The 18,339-nt window shown below is 42.5% G+C and overlaps 1 protein-coding gene across 1 annotated transcript in view; it reads right to left on the bottom strand.

Annotated features, from left to right (window-relative positions):
* CASR (calcium sensing receptor) overlaps positions 1–18,339 on the bottom strand; it is a 74,662-nt gene that overhangs the window by 28,020 nt on the left and 28,303 nt on the right. The window contains exons 2-4 of the mRNA XM_059494082.1: positions 14,445–14,882; positions 6,022–6,328; positions 2,698–3,576 (exon numbers count right to left, since the gene is read on the bottom strand). Coding sequence (XP_059350065.1) covers positions 2,698–3,576; positions 6,022–6,328; positions 14,445–14,629 — 1,371 coding nt within the window. The 5' untranslated portion in view covers positions 14,630–14,882. The remainder of the gene's footprint in view (positions 1–2,697; positions 3,577–6,021; positions 6,329–14,444; positions 14,883–18,339) is intronic.

The raw sequence follows: 18,339 nt of genomic DNA, 5'->3' as shown, positions 1-18,339 counted from the left end.
TGCTGGGCAGCCAGACAGCTTGGGCTGGCCAGTCCCATCTCCACTGGCAATGCCCATAGCCAGCTTCAGAGGCATTGGTAAAACAAAAGGAAGCAACACCGGGTTTATGGACAGGATCTGTCACAGATCACTGACCCAGGTGGAGAAAATGAGCAAACGGTTTCTTAAACAAGTAGCTATAAATAAGTAAACAAGAAAGTTGGTAGTATCCGATATTTCACCTTAGGAGACAAAAATCCTGCTCTCCCCATGCTGAAACATACCTAGAGCCTTCTTGAACTACAGATGGTAAATTCTTAATAGGAGAACCTCACTCAGTTTAACCAACTCACAGTTATTTGTGCTAGGCTCTCCATTTCAAATGAACTGATCACTAAGGCAAAAATCCTGGGTTTATTTATGGATCCACAGAGGCACTGTCCACAAATGATACAGAACACATCCTCCAGAAGATATGTGTTAGAAATACATTAAATTTGCAATTAGCAAACAACAATAAAAACTCATATGTGTTAAAAGGATAATGCCATTGAAAGGCAACAAAATAAATAGTACATAATTAAATTGTGAAATGTATGATTTTTGCTCCCCAGCCACCAACCCTGCTGGCAAGGGCTGCTCCAGACAGGAGCTCAGGCTAATGGAGGCACAAGTTCAGCAGGTTCACCTTATCTGTACCACACAGCGCCTGGCCAGTAATTGCACACACTGTGAGCAGCTGCCCTCCAGTCACAGGTATGGGAGCCTCCTAGCACTGTCCTTGCTCTCTTGGGTCACTTCCCATCAAGAAAAGCCTGACCTGACTGTGAGAAAGGGAGCAGGCAGTGAACACTGGCAGAAGTACCACTGCAAATGAGATTGACTTTAGTAGAAAGATTTTTTTTCCTGTGTGGTTCTCAGAAAATTACTCTGGAAATGCTGGAGGCTGCATGTTTGTGAGGTGAACTCATTACTCCCAGGGCTGAGGAAAGCTTCCTGAAGGTAATGAGCTGCAATGCCTGGCATGAAGTAGGTGTGCACACAAATTTGGCATTTACCTGCTATTCATGTGTTTGATTTTGAAACAAAGTGAAAAAAAAAAGCACAAGAAGGCTTCATATGACGGCGGTGGTTATAAGTATAACCTGTTCCTTTGTAGTGCTCCCTGCTCCTGCCCACTGGGGTTATTCTCTACATACTCCTAGCTGATTCCCTCCTCTCAGGCAGGTATGTACACCCAGATGCCTAGATCAGCAGGATGCTTTACATTTTGATGTGTATATCCTTCAGCACCTGACAAGCAACACAGAAATGAGAGGTCATTCTTCTCAAGCATGGAACCTTCAACAAACACATTCTTTTACTTAGCAATGGCATGAATATCCAGCTTTACTTTCCAAGCTGACACGGTATAAAGGAATGAATTAAACTACATTTATTCTGGATCATTTTTACTGACAACAGTGAAAGCTACATCTGTCTGCGACTTGCTCATTTCTGCCAAAATTTTCCTGAAAAGCAGAATAGCTTTGTAAGACAGAAACTTCACAGACAGCCAGCAATTGCTGGATTCCTCTAAATCAGGGTCAAACATTGCATTCATCAACTCCGAGTAAAGTGGTTTGATAAACCTGTTCAGGCACCTAGAGCAGTGCAAGTTTCCCATAAATGCCAAGACAAAGCCTTTTACTTTGATCTGGATATGTTTTTGAGTTAAAGGAGACTAGACAGGAACCAAACTGCAGTTCCCTTATGTGAGTGTGACCTGACATCTGCAGTTTGTGGCAAGGGCAGCCTTTGTTTTGGTTAGACTATCCCAAAGAGAGGAAAACACCAATGAAAATGGGGAGGTGATCCTCCATTTATTCACCTGTGTTTGATTTCAGGCATGTTTGGGCTCAAGTGTTTTGTGATAACCAGTATTTGCTACATATTTGACATATCATCATCAGTCCATACTAATTGTGTTAAGAATGCAGTAGATATTAAAACTACAAAGTGAATACCACATTGGATAGTATGATCAAACACATAGTAAGGTAGAGAGTATTCATAAAGGATCAGAAGACAAAATGTGATCCATGTGCCAGTGGGCAGAATGCATTGAATGAATGGGTAAATGGGACTAAGTCATTAATATAATTTCATTAGTTCAAAAATACCACTGCCAAATCAAAGCAGCTATCTATTTTCTGCCCAAGAGCCACACGTAATTTTCCTCCATTACTCAATCTTCTTTGGTTTGATCCTATATAAGCTTAAAACTGTGAGGAAATAAATCCAGCCTGTATGGAAAATTGCTGTGGGATTGCAAAAGATTTAAAGCTTGCCAAAGAAAATGAACTCTAAAAACTGTTTGCCTTGTTTATGTGTTCTCCTCAGGCCCTCTTGTTTATTAAGGCTCAATATATGATCAAGTTACCTTGCGTCAGCCAGGCTGTGGTAATTGTCTGTGTGTGCACTTTTGGCCCACAGCAAATGCAAGAAAATGTAACCTGGTTTAAGCCCCTTTCACTGCAGGCCTAGCCCAACTTACCTTACATTCCCTGTGGGTGGGAGCATGCACCTACCTCAGACACAGTCACACACTGCATCCCAGGGGCCTTGTGCTGTGTCTGAGACCCAGGATTAGGAGAGGCACCCTAATCCTGGGCATTTGGGACAGTTTGTCTTTCCTTCTGCAGGTATATTGCACAGGCACACGAACAAAGGGCTTACCTGCCATGCCTCCACCTTCTTTATGTCTGCACAGGACCCGTTGGTGAAGAGGCCCTTCCCAGGGGTACAGGTATAAATATCCTGCAAGGCATGGGCGATGGAATACACTGCCAAGTACACGTTATAGGATATCCGCAAGTGTGTGTAGTCCATGTACGGCGTCTCCACGCTGGTGATGTTCTCATCCCCTGTGCATGGAGGTCGGAAGGCAGACGTTCCATTTCCAGCTCCCAGCCCCTCTTCGTGCCCCTTGTGAAAGGAAGTGGAAGCAGGAGAATTTTTGGACCCATCAGGGAGATAGCAGTTAAATGTCTCCTCCCAAAACTCCTTGGCAAAGCCGTTGTTGGTGGACTTGGGATGCACCTTCTGCAGGAACTCACGAAATCCTGGGATCTGTCCTGCCTTCAGCGCAAACCCGATGGTGCTGCCGATGACACGGAAGAACTCCGGCATGGCTATGAGGGAAGAGCTGGCCCAGGCCTCGCTTGCCAGCCAGATCTTGCCAGTGATGTTTCTCCTGACAATCTCTTTGATGAGAGGCTCCAGATCTGGGCCACTGGAAAAAACAACAATCACTCTTGCTGTGGAGTTCTGGATAACCTCTACCACCTGCTGGATCTCCTCTTCGTCTGAGTACTGGGAGATGAGCTCGCTAAAATCAATGCAGATATCTCTCTCCTCTGCCTCTTCCCGAAATTTTTCAATCCCTGGCCGGCCATAGTCATCGTCAGCTGCGATTGTTCCCACCCAGTTCCAGCGAAAGTACTCGATGATGTCTGCCATGGCCGTGGCCTGATGCTCATCGTTGGGGATTGTGCGCAGGAAGGACTTAAACTGGTTCTTATTGCTCAGGAGACGACTGGATGAGGCATAGCTGACCTGTCAGAGCACAGCAAACAAGCAAAACACACCATAAAGTGAAATGCCTGAAATAAACTGCCTCCATTTACCTAGCATCCCTGCCAGCCTGGGAGGCACATTTTCTTAGCCTGCGTTTGCAGGTGACCCACTCTGAGGTTTCTCCTTGCTGTGCCTGTCCTACAGAGGCACTCATACAGGAGCAGCTGCTCAGACCTGAGAGGCTGGAGCCAGCTTGTGCCCACCTGCAAGGTCAAGGATCTGAGGGAGAGAGAAATGGACACTAGACTGGAGGAATAGCAAAGATTTCTGTCAAATCCAGAAATAAAAAGTACGTGCCACCTAGATAAATGAGGGCGATGCACTGAATTAAGACAAAACAGAGGCTTTCTCTGTCCTGAACCAGACATGAGACAGCAGGATGGTATTGCCATTCCAAAGCTACTCTGTCTTTCTCTCCTTGCCTTTGACATCCATCCCCATCCTTAAACAGGCTCATTTTGCCTTTTATATACAATCCCTGTCAGCTGACATAAGAAGAATGTGATGTATATCAGCTTCCTTGATCCTGCAGCGTGTTATGGTAATGCTACTTTAGCAGCGTTTCCTGACTGCTGGCCAGAATCAGCAAAGAAGCCAGTCCATCTTTCATAAGCCACCATGTTTTATGGTTAAAACTGGATTTTATTTCCTCTTCTAAAGCTATCAAGAAATACTTTAGTTTTCTAATCAGAATAAGTGCCACATGCTCTTAAGATATAATTTGAATTATCTCCAAGTAGGAAGAAAACCTTAAAACCCAGATAATAACTGTTTAAAGATCTGGAGAACTTCTAAAACACATTTTGAGATTGGTATCTGAATTCTTTGGGACTGACTCTCATTTGAAAAAGTCTTCTATAAACAGTTCATTTTGTACAAAGTGGAAATTTACAGAAAACCTTATCTTCTCCTTAAACTCTGTTATTTAATGTTTCTGCAAGAAGAAAGAAAAGGAGGTCTCAGAGGGCAGTTTCAAGGGCTGCAGGAGTAAACCCTCCTTTCACAGAACTGTACTCTCCCCTGGACAGGCTCTTGCCCAGTGCTACTCTCACCCCCATCAACCTCTTTCCAGGAGTACAGGCAATGTGTCCCACTGCCACGTGTGCTGTAAGGGGACACTGACCTGAGGTCCTGAGAAACAGAACAGAACTTGTAACATTTTCAGTGTCTACGTCAACAGAACGAGCAATGAGCCGTACATTAATTGTAAAATACATCTCCAATTCCTACTGAAATGCAGGGCCTAATAAGCCTGGATTTGCTAATGGCCTTGCTATAAATGGCTGTGACAATTCTACCCAACATCTGCCAGTCTAAAAGCCTGCTTTCAGTTGTCATGCTTCAACTACCTGGCTGAGACTTCGTTCCAGAAGTGAACCTCCTGACATCTACCCTTTTCTGCAGCCTCTAGATAAGGTACTGCCTCATGGGACAAATGTCATTCTCTGTTTAAAGAGAAAGTCTGAGAACTGCAAACATCTCTTATGTTCAGTTGAACTCACCAACCCTTCTCAGCTGCCCCTGTTCACTTGGTAATGGGATGTGTAAATCAACAATGCCCATAAGATGTCATCAGGGTGTTTATTTACACACCAACTTCCAATGCCACTCTGGGCAATACCCAGATAGCACAGCTTAAACCACTCCTGCCCTGCTCAGAGACCAAATGTCCAGTTTTTCAGACTCCTGCAAAGGAGGCAGATTGATAAGGCTCAACAGACAAGATATATTACTGTGCACAGGGCAATCAAGAATCCTTTCTTCTTCATTCGTGGTGCAGATGGGAATTGCAGCCCTGGCTGAAGCAAAGATACATTTCTCAGGACAGACTGAGAGCACATTCTGACACAGTCTTGTTATAAGGGCTCTTGTGAGCTATGGCACCTCTATTAATTTTGGAAGAGGGATTGGAAGTGTTAGGCTGTGCAAGGTAACACTTAAATGGATAAGGCCAAGCATATTTTCCAAAGCTGACTTCAGTGTAGAAAAGTAAAATCAAGAGCAACAATATTAAGGCAGCCTTGTACTTTACTTAAGGTTGTGGCAGATCAACAAGCCTCTTAAACAAAAGGATGGGGCCGTGGATGCTGGCATTGGCTCTAGCAGAGCCAGGATGTTTACAGTTACTGCTGCATTCACAGACTAAACCACTCTAGAGGACTCTCCAGTCCTCCTAGGCTAGGCTGCTGTTGGCCAAATGTTGTTATGGCTGCTCAGTAACCTTTATATTTGGAGACTGCAAAGTGCTAGCAGGACATATTTCTATCATAACAATGACATCCACCCCCTCCTGCCCCCCATTTTATTATTTCTCTCCTATAAATTCTATTGGAAATGGCAAAGATTAAGCAATCTCTGCTTAATCTCTGCAGAGTAGAGGAGCAGGCCACTTCTGCAACCTATACAAGTGAGGTGGAAACGTACCTGAGGTATGTAAAAGAGTCCCAGCAGATTGGCCACAGCAGTGGAGATGCCAGAGCCAGTTGCTCCCACGACTGCAATGGTGGAAGGGATATGTTCTGAGCAGTTACAGAATTCATCCAGGTTCAAGGAGTCTATCTTGTTCTGGGCCACAAAACTCAGTGTGGCCTCCAGGGCTTTCGAGACTGTATTGCAAGTGTCAAATATCCTATATCCCAGGGTCATGTTGGGAAGGAGAGTTGGGCTACTGTTTATTTCTTCTATGGCAAAGATCATAGCCTGGAGCCAGCGGAAGCCTCGGAAATTATACCTGGGGGAGCAAAGATAAAAATGAAATAGAGTGAGAAGGAGGAAAAAAGAGCAGAGGAGACCAGGAATGAGGCAAAGACAGAGTGAAAAATTCCAGATACAAAAGGCAAAAGCAACTTATGTGATTTCTTGCACTCTACTAAATTTGGAACATTTTGCTTTTGTCTACTACAGAAGAGGTGTTTTTGCTACAAGGTTTAGTTCTGGCTCTCAACTTTTCAGTTTGGGAGCTCACTCCAGAGGTAACCTTTTTTAAGTCCCCTAAAACCTGGGAAATTAAAAGACAGCCTGTCTGGAGTGATGACTGGCCTGTCCCTTGTGCTTAGGACCCTAAACCTGATCTCACGATCCCTGAGGAAATGGATGTTGTGATCCTCTGACTGAAAGCTGCACCTACCAGGTTTGCTTCCAGGCTCCTCTGACATGTTTCTGAATGCAGATGGCAGTGTCTGCTAAGCCTGTGCTGATGCTGCCTGGGACTTAGGCTCGGGATACTCCTGGAGTGTGTCAGCCCCTCCTGGCTTTGGGCAGGCAGAGCAGGCTGAGCCACAGCACTGGCACGCTGCTGGATGCAGAGGTGCCTCAGAGCTCTGCTCAGGGAAATTCAGCCTCACATGGCACCCTTCAGTTTGTGATAGAGAGCACAGTCAGACTGTTCATGCCAGAGATGAGAGACACTCTAAATATAGGTCCTAGTGCAAACTGATAACTTGTTAATTAGATACTTCAGTGCCTTCATTCAAGGAATAACTTTTCTCATTATTTTGGTTCTCTCACACAATTTGCTTTAGACACGAACTCAGAAGATGCCCTCAGAGCTGGTCTGTGAAACTGAAACTGTTTTTTGAAGCCTCCTCTCTTCTCTAAGCTGGAGAAGCTGAGTTTTCTGATTATCTTGCATGTAGCTAAGGCAGAGCTGCAGATTGGTGGCAACTGTCCTGCAGGAGCTGGGAGTCCTTGTTTATGGACATCAGTAGCCTGGCAGTGGAATAAGCTGCAGCACAAGGAATTGCTTTTCCACAAAGTAGAGAAACTTCTTCATGGAAAGCAGCAGCAAGAAAGTACCTTTGATACACACTATCCTGAAGTTTCACTGTGTTTCCGCTGTAAAGTTGCCCTGGCAACCATTTGTGTGCCTGTGAGGCTGCCGAGTTTTAGGGCAATGCAGCTGGAATGGCAGAATTTTCATCAGCAGAAACCTGCCCTTCCTTGGAATGCACTGTGAGTCAGGATAGCAGCTAGTTTGCAGTTTTGTGCTGAGTTGCAGGTGAAAACAGGAAAGTGTCAGTGCTGTTATGCTTGAGATACGCTGGGAAAAGTGACAGGCCCCGAAACTGGAAAAGCCTGGGGAACAGCCTCGCCAAGAACAGATCCTATATGAAATGGTAAATTGTAGGTTTCACATGAGTTACATTTTGAAGTGCTTAGAGAAATGTTTCTATTACTAAGGTGAAGATTTCTAAAAATAAGCTTAATGAAATCACAACCTTTCAATCTCTGAGATATATGACCTAAACATTTTTAATGGCTGGATTAAATTAATTGCTTCCAAAGTTGATGTTAGCTATGTCTGACTTTTTCAAAGCTGAATGAACAAAGCCACATTACTTCCATTCCAGGAGTTTTATCTGATTCATCTGGGGTCAGAATTTCTAATGATATCACATCTAAGGTTTATCTTTAAGTCTTAAAAACTTCATTTATTCAACTTGATTTCACCTCTCCAGATATCTTTGGCCAAATTCCAAATGAGATTCAGCTCTGAGGTTATGCCTCAAAGCCCAGACAGCACAATTTCAGTATAGATCACTTCAGGTCCGAAAGTTTGAGTCCTAGTTATAACTTATTACCAAAGGGACAGTTAGCTTTGTTAAGATTATTCTTTAGAAGCACAGGAGTGTGGGTTACTGATAGAAGTAATTTGGTCATTTGGAATATTTTTTGCTCTAGTTCCAAACCATTAAGGAATGAGGTGCAACAAGAGAGCTCTGAGATAAAAGGGCAAGGCTCAGAGGGATTGAGTCAGTGAGTGCTGTGTACAGGAAAAGACGTGTCGGGCACACCATATTGCTTCACGTGGTCAGTAATGCACCATGGGATAAATGGAAACAAGGAAGGGGTTTGTGACACCTCTTTTTAAAAAGCTGCACGTGTTTACAGATATTTTTAATATGAATAGGATTTGAAGCAAGGAGCCATATTCAGGCTCCTCATGTAAAAGAGAAAAATTGGATTGCATCTTCTATATTTAAAGGGAAGGCTACTGAGAACCTGGGAAGTTCAAAGATACCACTATACTGCTAGGATAAGCTGGGATAACATATTTGAGTGAAGCAAAATTAAAAAGCAAATTTAAAGCCTGCTCACTTTAAATTATACAGGCTAAGTATGACAGAAAATTATTTTGCCTGCTTGAAGGAATTTGGCTTTATTTTTTAAAATGCCACGAGGTGGTATCTTCAGATGGTATCTTCGAAAGCAGTGAACTGGGTCATCTTACCCTTCCCTTCAAAGAAATATTTGGCATTTAATTCAGTAAATGCAGACTAAGGTCCACAATACACAGTTGATTTTATTTTCCTTTCTGACATATGCTCCTGATTAGTGTATATTTACAGTATAAGGCTCTAGCTCAGGTACTTGCATTTGGAATTATTTTATTTTTGGAGAGAAAGGAGAGTGGGGCTGTTTTCTGGGAGCTAGAATACAAAATATCTTTGAAATACTTTCAATAATTTATCTTAAACTAACCTAGGCAAGAGACCTGCTGTTCTCTTCACTTGCACCTCTGCTGACAGCAGCATCAGCAGCTCAGGAGGAGAGGATCAGATGGGATGAAGACAGCACTCCTCATTCTGTCTTCTAACACCTGATACATCTTCAGACAAGCTGTCATTTTGTCACCTGAGACAGTGTTGTATCGGTTCCATAACACAGATATGGTCAGACAAAGGCAGTGCTGCCAAACTGCTCTAAATAAAGCAAGATCCTTCCAATTTCTATGAATGGATATTTTGTAGACAATTTCTCTCCCACTATACTGTCAGATCCCAGCAAGGGGCTGCAGATAGGTTCCTCTTGGCTTGGTGTGTACATGAGGCATTGCTAAGAGCAGCTTTGAACCTGGCAGTAGGTCCCACCGATGCAGCTGACCTCCTGTGCCATGCTGCTGCTGTGATTAATATCATCAGTCACTGGAATGCTCTGCCAACCATGCAGCAATTTGACTGGTAATTTCCATGAAGGAACTGTTCAGTATTTACTATCAGAAGCACAGTTTCATTAGATTTCCAGAATATTTAAATAGCCACTGGTATTTTCTTGATGGAAAAGAAGCAGTCTCCAAGGCTTATTTTCTGCCATATTACTTTTACAGGTATGTTCACATAGTCTTGCATTTTGTGAGATGTGGTGCTATGAAAAGTGGCCATTAAGCTCTAAATGAGAGTTTAATGTAAATAATTCAGAGCCCACAGGTGTAAAGGGGGATTTTTATTTACACTCCTTCCTTAAAGGTTTCCCTTCTGATACTTGTTCTCCCACCCCTCAGAATATTCAACCCACTGATCTTTCTATTCCCAAGGAGGGGCACAAACTGGAAGAGAGAAATTGGGAACAACACCTCGCTGTGACTGTCACCTCTGCAGAGGACAGCAGTGCAGCAGACCAGTTTGTTAGAAATGAAACGTGTCTGTCAAACGCTGCTCAGGATGGCTGAAATGTCCCAGCCAACGCTTCAAAGAAAGACTATGCAAATGAAGGGGCACGAGCTGTCTGCGTGGTTTAAGTTTCCCATAGCTCCATCCCCTGTTTGTTTGTGGGGTTTGGTTTTAACAGCTCTTACTGTCTGGATCCAGCAGGGAAATTGGTCCTGATCCTTGCTAGTCTCCATAAAGAAATAATTCACAGCCTCATGTGTATTCATGACCTTCATTTATCACACTTGCAAGGTACTAAGCAATGGAATATGATGCAAAAAAAAGGAGAAAGTGATGTGAAACCTCTGAATAAAGCTTTCACTTACCCCCCCATATCTGACAGGTAGTTATACTCAGAAATGCTGGCAAAGCCTGCATATACCTTTCGATCACGCCAGCATTCCTTTTTCTCTAGTGGTTGTATGCACATACTAATTTCTCTGTCCTCTCTAGATTTCCAGTACATTGGTTGCATGTTATTGCTGCTACTGTTATTTCTGAGCTATGCAAGGGGGAGACCTTCAATCATTTGTTGGATTCCTGCAGTCATAGGTATAATGACTTGCTTACCACTCTTACAATCAAGGACTGTGGGTGAGGGGAATTATGCAGAACAAAGAAAATCAGAAATTAAAAAATTACAATTCAGATGGTGAATGGAAGAGAGACCAAGTGACATAATCACATCTCAGGGAAGAGAAATTCCAAATATCTTTTTGTACATTCAGGTCTGCAATGGGATTAGCAAATCCATCTGCAAGGGCTAGAATTAAAATTCTGTTCTCTCAGATGGACAGAGAAGCTCAGTGGGCTACAGAGTCCTGGAGCTATGCTCTGTGAAGTCCTGCACTATGACGTGGGGACAATGTCTCACCACAGTTTCACAGCTTGAAAGCTTTGTGTCACAGTGTGGGACCTTAGCTAGACTGATGATCAGAATACAAGAAAACTGCTAATCTCCCTGAAATCAAGAAGGGGCAGAAAAATCAGGTTATGAATAGGCCTATAGGGGTGCTGACAGCGAATGGAATGGGGGTCAGGGCTTGCTGGTGCTGTGCTCAGTCTCTGCCTCCCCTGCACACATCAGATATGCACCAGCAAATGTTATGAGGGAAGTTGCTGCAGCAGCCCCTGAGGCATACAAAGACAGGAGGTGTATTCATATCAAATGCAGGATCCTTGATTGCTGAAACAACAAACAGGAAACAAAACTCCTCTCACTTGGTGTATTCCTATCTGACATTTAATGTGACACAATCATGGGTACATTTTCATTTTGAACTCTACAGTTCAGTGTTTAGAGCACAGGGATGCATTTTCAGTAGCAACAGCACAAAAAGAATGGGGAACCAATTGTTACTGTTCCCTTTTCCTTTCACTGCTGAGTTATCTACATAGTTTCTAAATAATCATGTGCCCGGTATGCATGGTAGGTTCAGGCCAGTATGTTTGCTGAGCCACAAGAGCATGAAGAACATAAAAGCTGAGGAAGTAGAGAGAAAACTCTCCTATCCTTTTTGAGAAGCCTCAGATGTCCTATCCATTGGTAAGCCCAGTTTGGGAGCATAGGTATGGCACTGAACACAACTAAATGTCCAAACAGCACTGATCAGCTTGAACAGTCCTCAAAACAGAGGAAAACCACATTATCTGAAGTTATTTGATTCTAAACTCTAAAATGGACCACCCACAGGGTTTCAGTGGGGCCCTTAGGTCTTGTTGTGGAGCTTTTCAGATGGTCTGATGACTTGCTGCAGCAAGAGAGCCTGAGGAGAGAGAGGATGCTCATTATCCCAGAGTGACCTGGGTCTAATTTTCTTATGTGATATGAGACACATTTTTCTATGTAATAAAAGAGATCAAAATCTGTATGCAGCCATCTGAAAAGGGCGTGGGTATAAAACTTATTAGACTCAGCTTTGAAAAGATACACCAGTGCTGGAGAAGGCTCAGAGAAGGGCAACAAGGGCAGGTAAAGGTAAGGGACAGATTTAGCACCTTTGGTTTGACCATGTACAGTCACATTTGTGTTTCTCTATGGATTTCTATCTGATTTGCTAATCTGTGGATTTTCCACCCTACAGAAGTTTTTGACACTACAAGATCAGGGAGATTTACTTTGTGAAGAAACTAGAACCTGTATTTTTTTTTCTGCCCCCAAAAATACAAGTTTGATAATTCCAGACCAGTCAGTTGCCTGGAACCTAGGAAAGTCACATATGATAATGTAAGATTTTAGCAAAACACTTGAAGAATGTATTGAACTCCTAGAGTCAGCATGCACAACCCTGCCACAGGCTAATGCCTGATCACAGGGTCCAAAACAAAAAAATGGCTACCATGGTTGTGTCGAGAGATTTCTGTACAACTTGAGCAGGAGGGATTTTCTGACTTCAGTACTGCTTAAAATAGAAAATTCTTTCAGAAAAAATATCTGCTCTCAATTGTACATGTACCAATAACAAGGAATACACACAAACACTCCCATGTATTTATTACCTCCATCATTAAAACCTGATGACCAATCTCAAAAAGTCTTCTCAATACAACCTCTTTTGAATTAAATATTTCCTGCAAATGGATATTTTCTGGTAACGATGTGTGCAATGAAGCAACTTCCAGTTATTTGTGGTCCAATCATCCCCTTGTTCCTTTTGTAGTTTCTACTACCTCTGCAGCTAATCTCTGACCTTCATTCTTTCTCCAACAGCATTATACTATCAACTCACAATTTATCCAACTCCCTGAAGGATATGTGCCACAAATGCCTGCCTCTGCAGACATCTTTTTTCTCTTTTGCACCTATACCTTCTATCTTCATCACCTGCTTACAAGGGTAAAAAGAACAGGGATTTTATCCAGGCAAATTTCAGCTGGAGGATACCTTTTAGAAGATTGAAAGCCACCCAGGAGGATCTCCCATTGTGTCCTTAAAACAGCTAGTCTGGCTTTTCAGGATTTGTCTGTCATTGGCAGTGTTACCTCATTAACATGCCTTTTGGCAACCACACACTTGTAGTACTTGTGGCAGAACATTTTCCAGCCATCTCTTCCAATAATGTGACCATGTCAAGACAGCCACTGATGCTGACCCAGAGTCAATAGAAGTAAAAGCTGTTTAGTTAGCAAATATGTGCATTGTCCTGCCTGCCAGCTGGAGCAGGAGAAGAAAATAGAGCTGAAAACATCCACTGCTTTCCAGCACTCCACTTTTAAAATAATGCATTTGAGAGAGAAAAAAATGCTGAAAGGCTGGCAGAGATTCTTGCTCCATGAAACAGACATTGCACATACATTTAGTTCACGACTTTCCTGTGCACACACAGAAGAAGCCAAAATAATCCCTGATTATTGAGACCTGCGTGTGCTCCTTGTGACAGGAGATGGTTCTGGGGATGATCTCATAACCTAGATGGACGTGTCTTGCTCAGGGTTTCAGTGGGAAACCACACCTGAAATCTGTGAGTGTAACAGGAATGCTCTCAGCCATCCTTCATTGCCATCTGCAACAAAACTGTGCTAGATCCCCAGCCTAGGATGAGATAATAATTCCAGATACACAGTTCTCCACACATGGTAACAGAAAGTCCCATAACAATGAAATGTTTTCTCATGCATTGTCATGACAGAAATCCACATGAATATCTAATATTTTGTTTATAAGATGTTCCAGTTGCAATCAGTTTCTGTCACGCTTTCCACTTGTTCTATGTATTATGTGCAGGCTTGTAATGTTAAAAATTCCTCACATTTCATCATGCCTACACTTCCATAATAAGAGAAATTGTTTTCATGTGCATTTCTCACTCCAAGATTAACTCCCAAACACTTAAGACAAAACACAGATGTGTTGTTTACACAAAAGAGAAGAACTCTGGGTGAGGGAAGCCTGCTCCAAAGTTTAGGACTTTTACAAAGTCCTGAAGAGACATTTATGTGTCATTCACTGGAATTTTTTAAAAGCCCTGACCTACCTCACTTTAACATTTTCACTTGTTTAGGCAACTTAACAGTTTTTAAAGTCTTAGAAAATGACAGGCAGAACTGGACAAAAAATTGATTTCTAAACTATTTGGCCATGAATTACTTTAATCAAATGAACTAAAGGGCACTATTGGTAATTTTCTGTCCTGCTAGGGAAGCTAATTTTCAGATGCTATTCAAATGTTCCCTGTGAATGGCCTGGTAGATCAGTATATTAATGTTTTGGCAGCTTCAGGTAGTACAATGATTGCCCTCTTTCAGTGTCCAAACTGTATTTATGTTACTGTTTAACATACACACTTGTTTTTTCTATTATTTACATCATACCTTCCAATTGCAAGCATCAGATTACAGACCATATTTACGCAACACAAAGTCAAGAAATGTGAAGACTTCCCCACCAAAACTTTTTAATTTTCCCTTTTACCAGCTTACCTTATACACTCCACTGATTCTGGCCTTGATTTTAGATCCTGGTCTTTAGCAGCCACTCCAAAATGAATGGGGAACAATCCTCCAAGAATAATGTCTCCCTTCTTCTGTGCCCGTTGGTTTGGCCCATAGGCAGCGGTGCTCCAGGTAAACAGCAAAAGAATCAAGCAGCAGCTATATGAAGTCATTGTTCCTCTTTTCACCAGGGGGTTATTGGGTGCAAAATTGGAAAAGATGATGTAAAAAAGGAGATGTCAAAGCTTTTTCTTTCCTTAATACAGCACAGAGAGGATTTGGGGCACATGTTGGCAGGGAGATAAGCAACAAGGTGGGAGCCACAGTGCTGGTGTTTCTCCCTCTGTCTTCTCCATTGCAAAAAAGCAATTCAGCTTCCCTTCTTCCTTCATAACTGAAGCATTATGGAGAGCCCATCTCTGAGAACTGTAAAAGAAAGATTAGAAAAGTGATTCCAGCTATACACCAGGACCCCACATTGCCATGATGGTTCTGCTTTGTCAAGCCAAGCCCTCAATACGCCCCTGAAGCTCAACAACCCACCTGGGACACATCACAACCTTGGCAATGTCATCCAGGCACCCTGGTGACACAGCCACACCTCCTCAAACAATGTCAGATGCCTGATTCTCTGCCTCATACCTAAGGTGGGTGGCTTAATCTTCCTATGGTTCTGTGTGGCTCTGGTCATAGCAGGTGCTGTAAAACCTGTGATCTGATTGGTGTCTATGAGCAGAGCACACTGTGAGACCTGGGTGGGCAAGTGGGGAATAAGGAAGCATCAAACACAGTAAGAATCAAGCCTTTCTCTTAAGCAAATAACCACAATAATCTTTTGGTGTTGGTCCATCATCTCCTGTCCATTGAATCATTTTAACCCTCTGTCTTTGAACTTATCCTTGATAAAAATAAAACAAGCTCTTTCAGGCTCAGAAAGAGTTCTTTAGCATTGAAAGGGAGAATGAACTCCAGGGAAGCATTTGAAACCAAGATACTTCTCCATAATGAGTCATGAAGGCTTGAAAGGTTCGGCCATTGAAAGCATAGCTATAGCAGCCTTTGAAGCCAGTTTCCTGGGGATGAAAAATTCTGCAGCTTCTCCATGCTCGATACATTTTCCCTGCAGCACGTCTACAGGCTTCCCAAACAAAGAACTAACTTAATTATGGCATATGAAAATGGCTGTGGCTACAAGAGAGGAGATAGCACAGAAAATTCACAAAGAACAGCTCTTCAGCCTATTTGAAACAGGTCTAAAAGCTGGTAGTAAAAATCTGAAGTTAGCGAAATTTAGAGTAGAAGCTAGGCATACATTGCTAATCCTGAGGACAATTAATTTCTGAAGCAAGTCATCAAGAGTTTTTAAGTGCTGAGAACCTTTTTATGAGGCTGACTTATTATCACTAAATGCAGCTATATGGATTTGATCTTCACCTAGGTCAAATAAAGAGCTATGCAGGGAAAAATTGTGATCATGAGACTTCTTCTGGTAGCCAGTCTGGATGATTCTGCATGCTGTATGACCACCAGGCATGTGGAACTATTTCATACGTTTTCATTACCATAAAGGTTTGGATGCAGCAGTCAATGAGAGAGGAGAGACAAAGCTCCTGCTGTTCTCATGCCTCTGTGGTCACTGCACTTAGCTGGGCAGACACTGCAATTCTCTGTGGCAGGTCCACTCTAAACTGTTCTTTGGCCCTGGCTTGAACAAGTGCATTTTTATTGGCAAGGGCAATCAAATCTTTGGCTAGATATCAAGATATGTCTAGGTATTGGCAAGTGGCCCTTTGACAGCTGGATGATAGAATTTTAACCAGAACCAGGATTAGGAGGGGACAGAGCAATGCAATGAGTAAGTGTCATGAAGGTGTTTGGGTTTTGATCTTTTCTGGAAGATGGATGGGGGTTTTGGCTTCTTCAATGGCCCAACAGAATAAAGAACAAAACACTTTTCCATATTTCAGTTAGAGAAATGTCATTTTCCTCCCATCACCTGTGGTTTCAGGAGAAGTACAAACACTGGTGAAGTGCTGATACAGTGTCCTGAGGTGAGGACCAGCACAGGCAGGGCCAGCACTTAGAGATGAGAGGTTTGAAACAGGGCAAGCAATTTCTGAAGGGACACTGCAAAGACATGGGATGGTCTGACTAATGCTCTTTAGCTCAGCTCATTCCCTCCCCCAGCTGCCTGTGGGATGGCAGGGACTGGGGACTGCATGATCCGATAGCTGCAGGGATGGCGTTCCTGGAGTCTGGGCAAGGAACCACGCGTGGGACTCAACCAAGGTGGGATGAGGTCAGTGACTTCCCCATCTGCTGTGGAAGACCACAGCCTGCTGATTTACTACTCAGTTTTTCTGCTTTTACTTTAATAAGGCTTTCTTTTGCCTTTGGGGTTATTGGCTTATGAGAAAGGAAATTGTTTCCATCAGCAGCAGACAGACAATATAATTTTGTTTGCTGGGCTGCTGTGTAAGGTTTGGGCTGATGCTACTGAATATTTAGGAACTCTTCACCACAAGACAGTACATGGCTGAAGTATGAAATGTAGAAAAAGTAAATTCACATTCTTATTTCTCTTTTCTCACAGTAGACAAAGTCGAAGCATCCAAACTGGCAAAATACAGCAAATTTTAAAACAGCACTTACAGCAGTTAGTAGTCCCAGTTGTCATTCAAGAGCATGACAATGGAATAGACAATGAAAACAAAATCATTCATTCATGGTATAGGGCATCAGTTGGTATCTCTCTGAGTAATTTGGAGCTAGCAGTTCTCAGAGACAGGACACAGAACTGAAGTAACATCAGAGTCTGGGAACGAGATGGGCTGTGTATATATAAAGCACACCCCTGAGGCAGAAAACTGAAGGATAAATGTCCAAAGATGCACCGGCACAGAAAAAGAAAACAAAGTGTATGCTCAGCTCCTCATAAATCTCAGTGTCCAAATTTACAACTCTCCATACCAAAATTTCAGCTATAGCTGGAAAACCAAACTCATTTAATGGGAGACAGAGGACTCACAGGTGTTTTCAAGTGCCCTGCACACCTGAAGATGGGAATATTTGAAGGCACCGATTTCTTGATGAATGGTTGTGATCTTGTTGCCAGTGCCCCAGATAATATCCTCTAGTATCAACTTCTGTTGTGGCAAATTTTCCTACAGTTCTCTTTTCTTTTATTAGATTAAGATTATGAGCCTCTTCCTTATTAAAGAAGGCATTACACAGCTAATGATTGAATTACCTGCTGATGTATGCTTCCAGACATAAAACTCAGCATACTACAAGTGGAAATTGTACTACTAATAGAACAAATTACTGTGGTCCTGCAGTTTCAGCTAATAAAGAAAAAAAAAGATTAAATTAACAAGCAACTGAATTAAGATGGAATCCATTGATATTTTTTCCTTTGCAAATGTTTTTACATGTAGAGCATTATATGAGCTCTTCAATGCAGAACACCTTTTCCCTGTACATATATTCAGACGATAAAATCCCATAAGATTACTTTTGCAAGAAAATACAAAAACTAAATGGTGATTTTTTTTTCTTTTTTTTTTGACATGGCCTGATTTTTAATCCCCCTCCCCTTTAAAAAATAATCCTCAGTAGTTTTTTCACCCTGTGTCATTAACTATCAGACATTTTGACTCTGAGCTGTCTTGGAAGAGTGCTTCTAAGCTTCCATGGAGGAATTTGAACTGATTCCAGGGACAGGATGAGCTACCAGGCAACTATTGCCATGGCAGGAGCAGTAGCTGAGGTGGGGAGGGAGGGTAGCCAGGTACAGCTGTGGGTACTTGGAAAGCTTGCAGCAATCAGTACAATTTTGCCAGCTGAATGAAAGTTTTAGTTGTCAGACTAAATCAGGCAGAAA

The sequence above is a fragment of the Ammospiza nelsoni genome, chromosome 2 (genome assembly GCF_027579445.1).
Source record: "Ammospiza nelsoni isolate bAmmNel1 chromosome 2, bAmmNel1.pri, whole genome shotgun sequence".
NCBI lineage: Eukaryota > Metazoa > Chordata > Aves > Passeriformes > Passerellidae > Ammospiza > Ammospiza nelsoni.
This window is presented reverse-complemented; position numbering and strand designations above follow the sequence as displayed.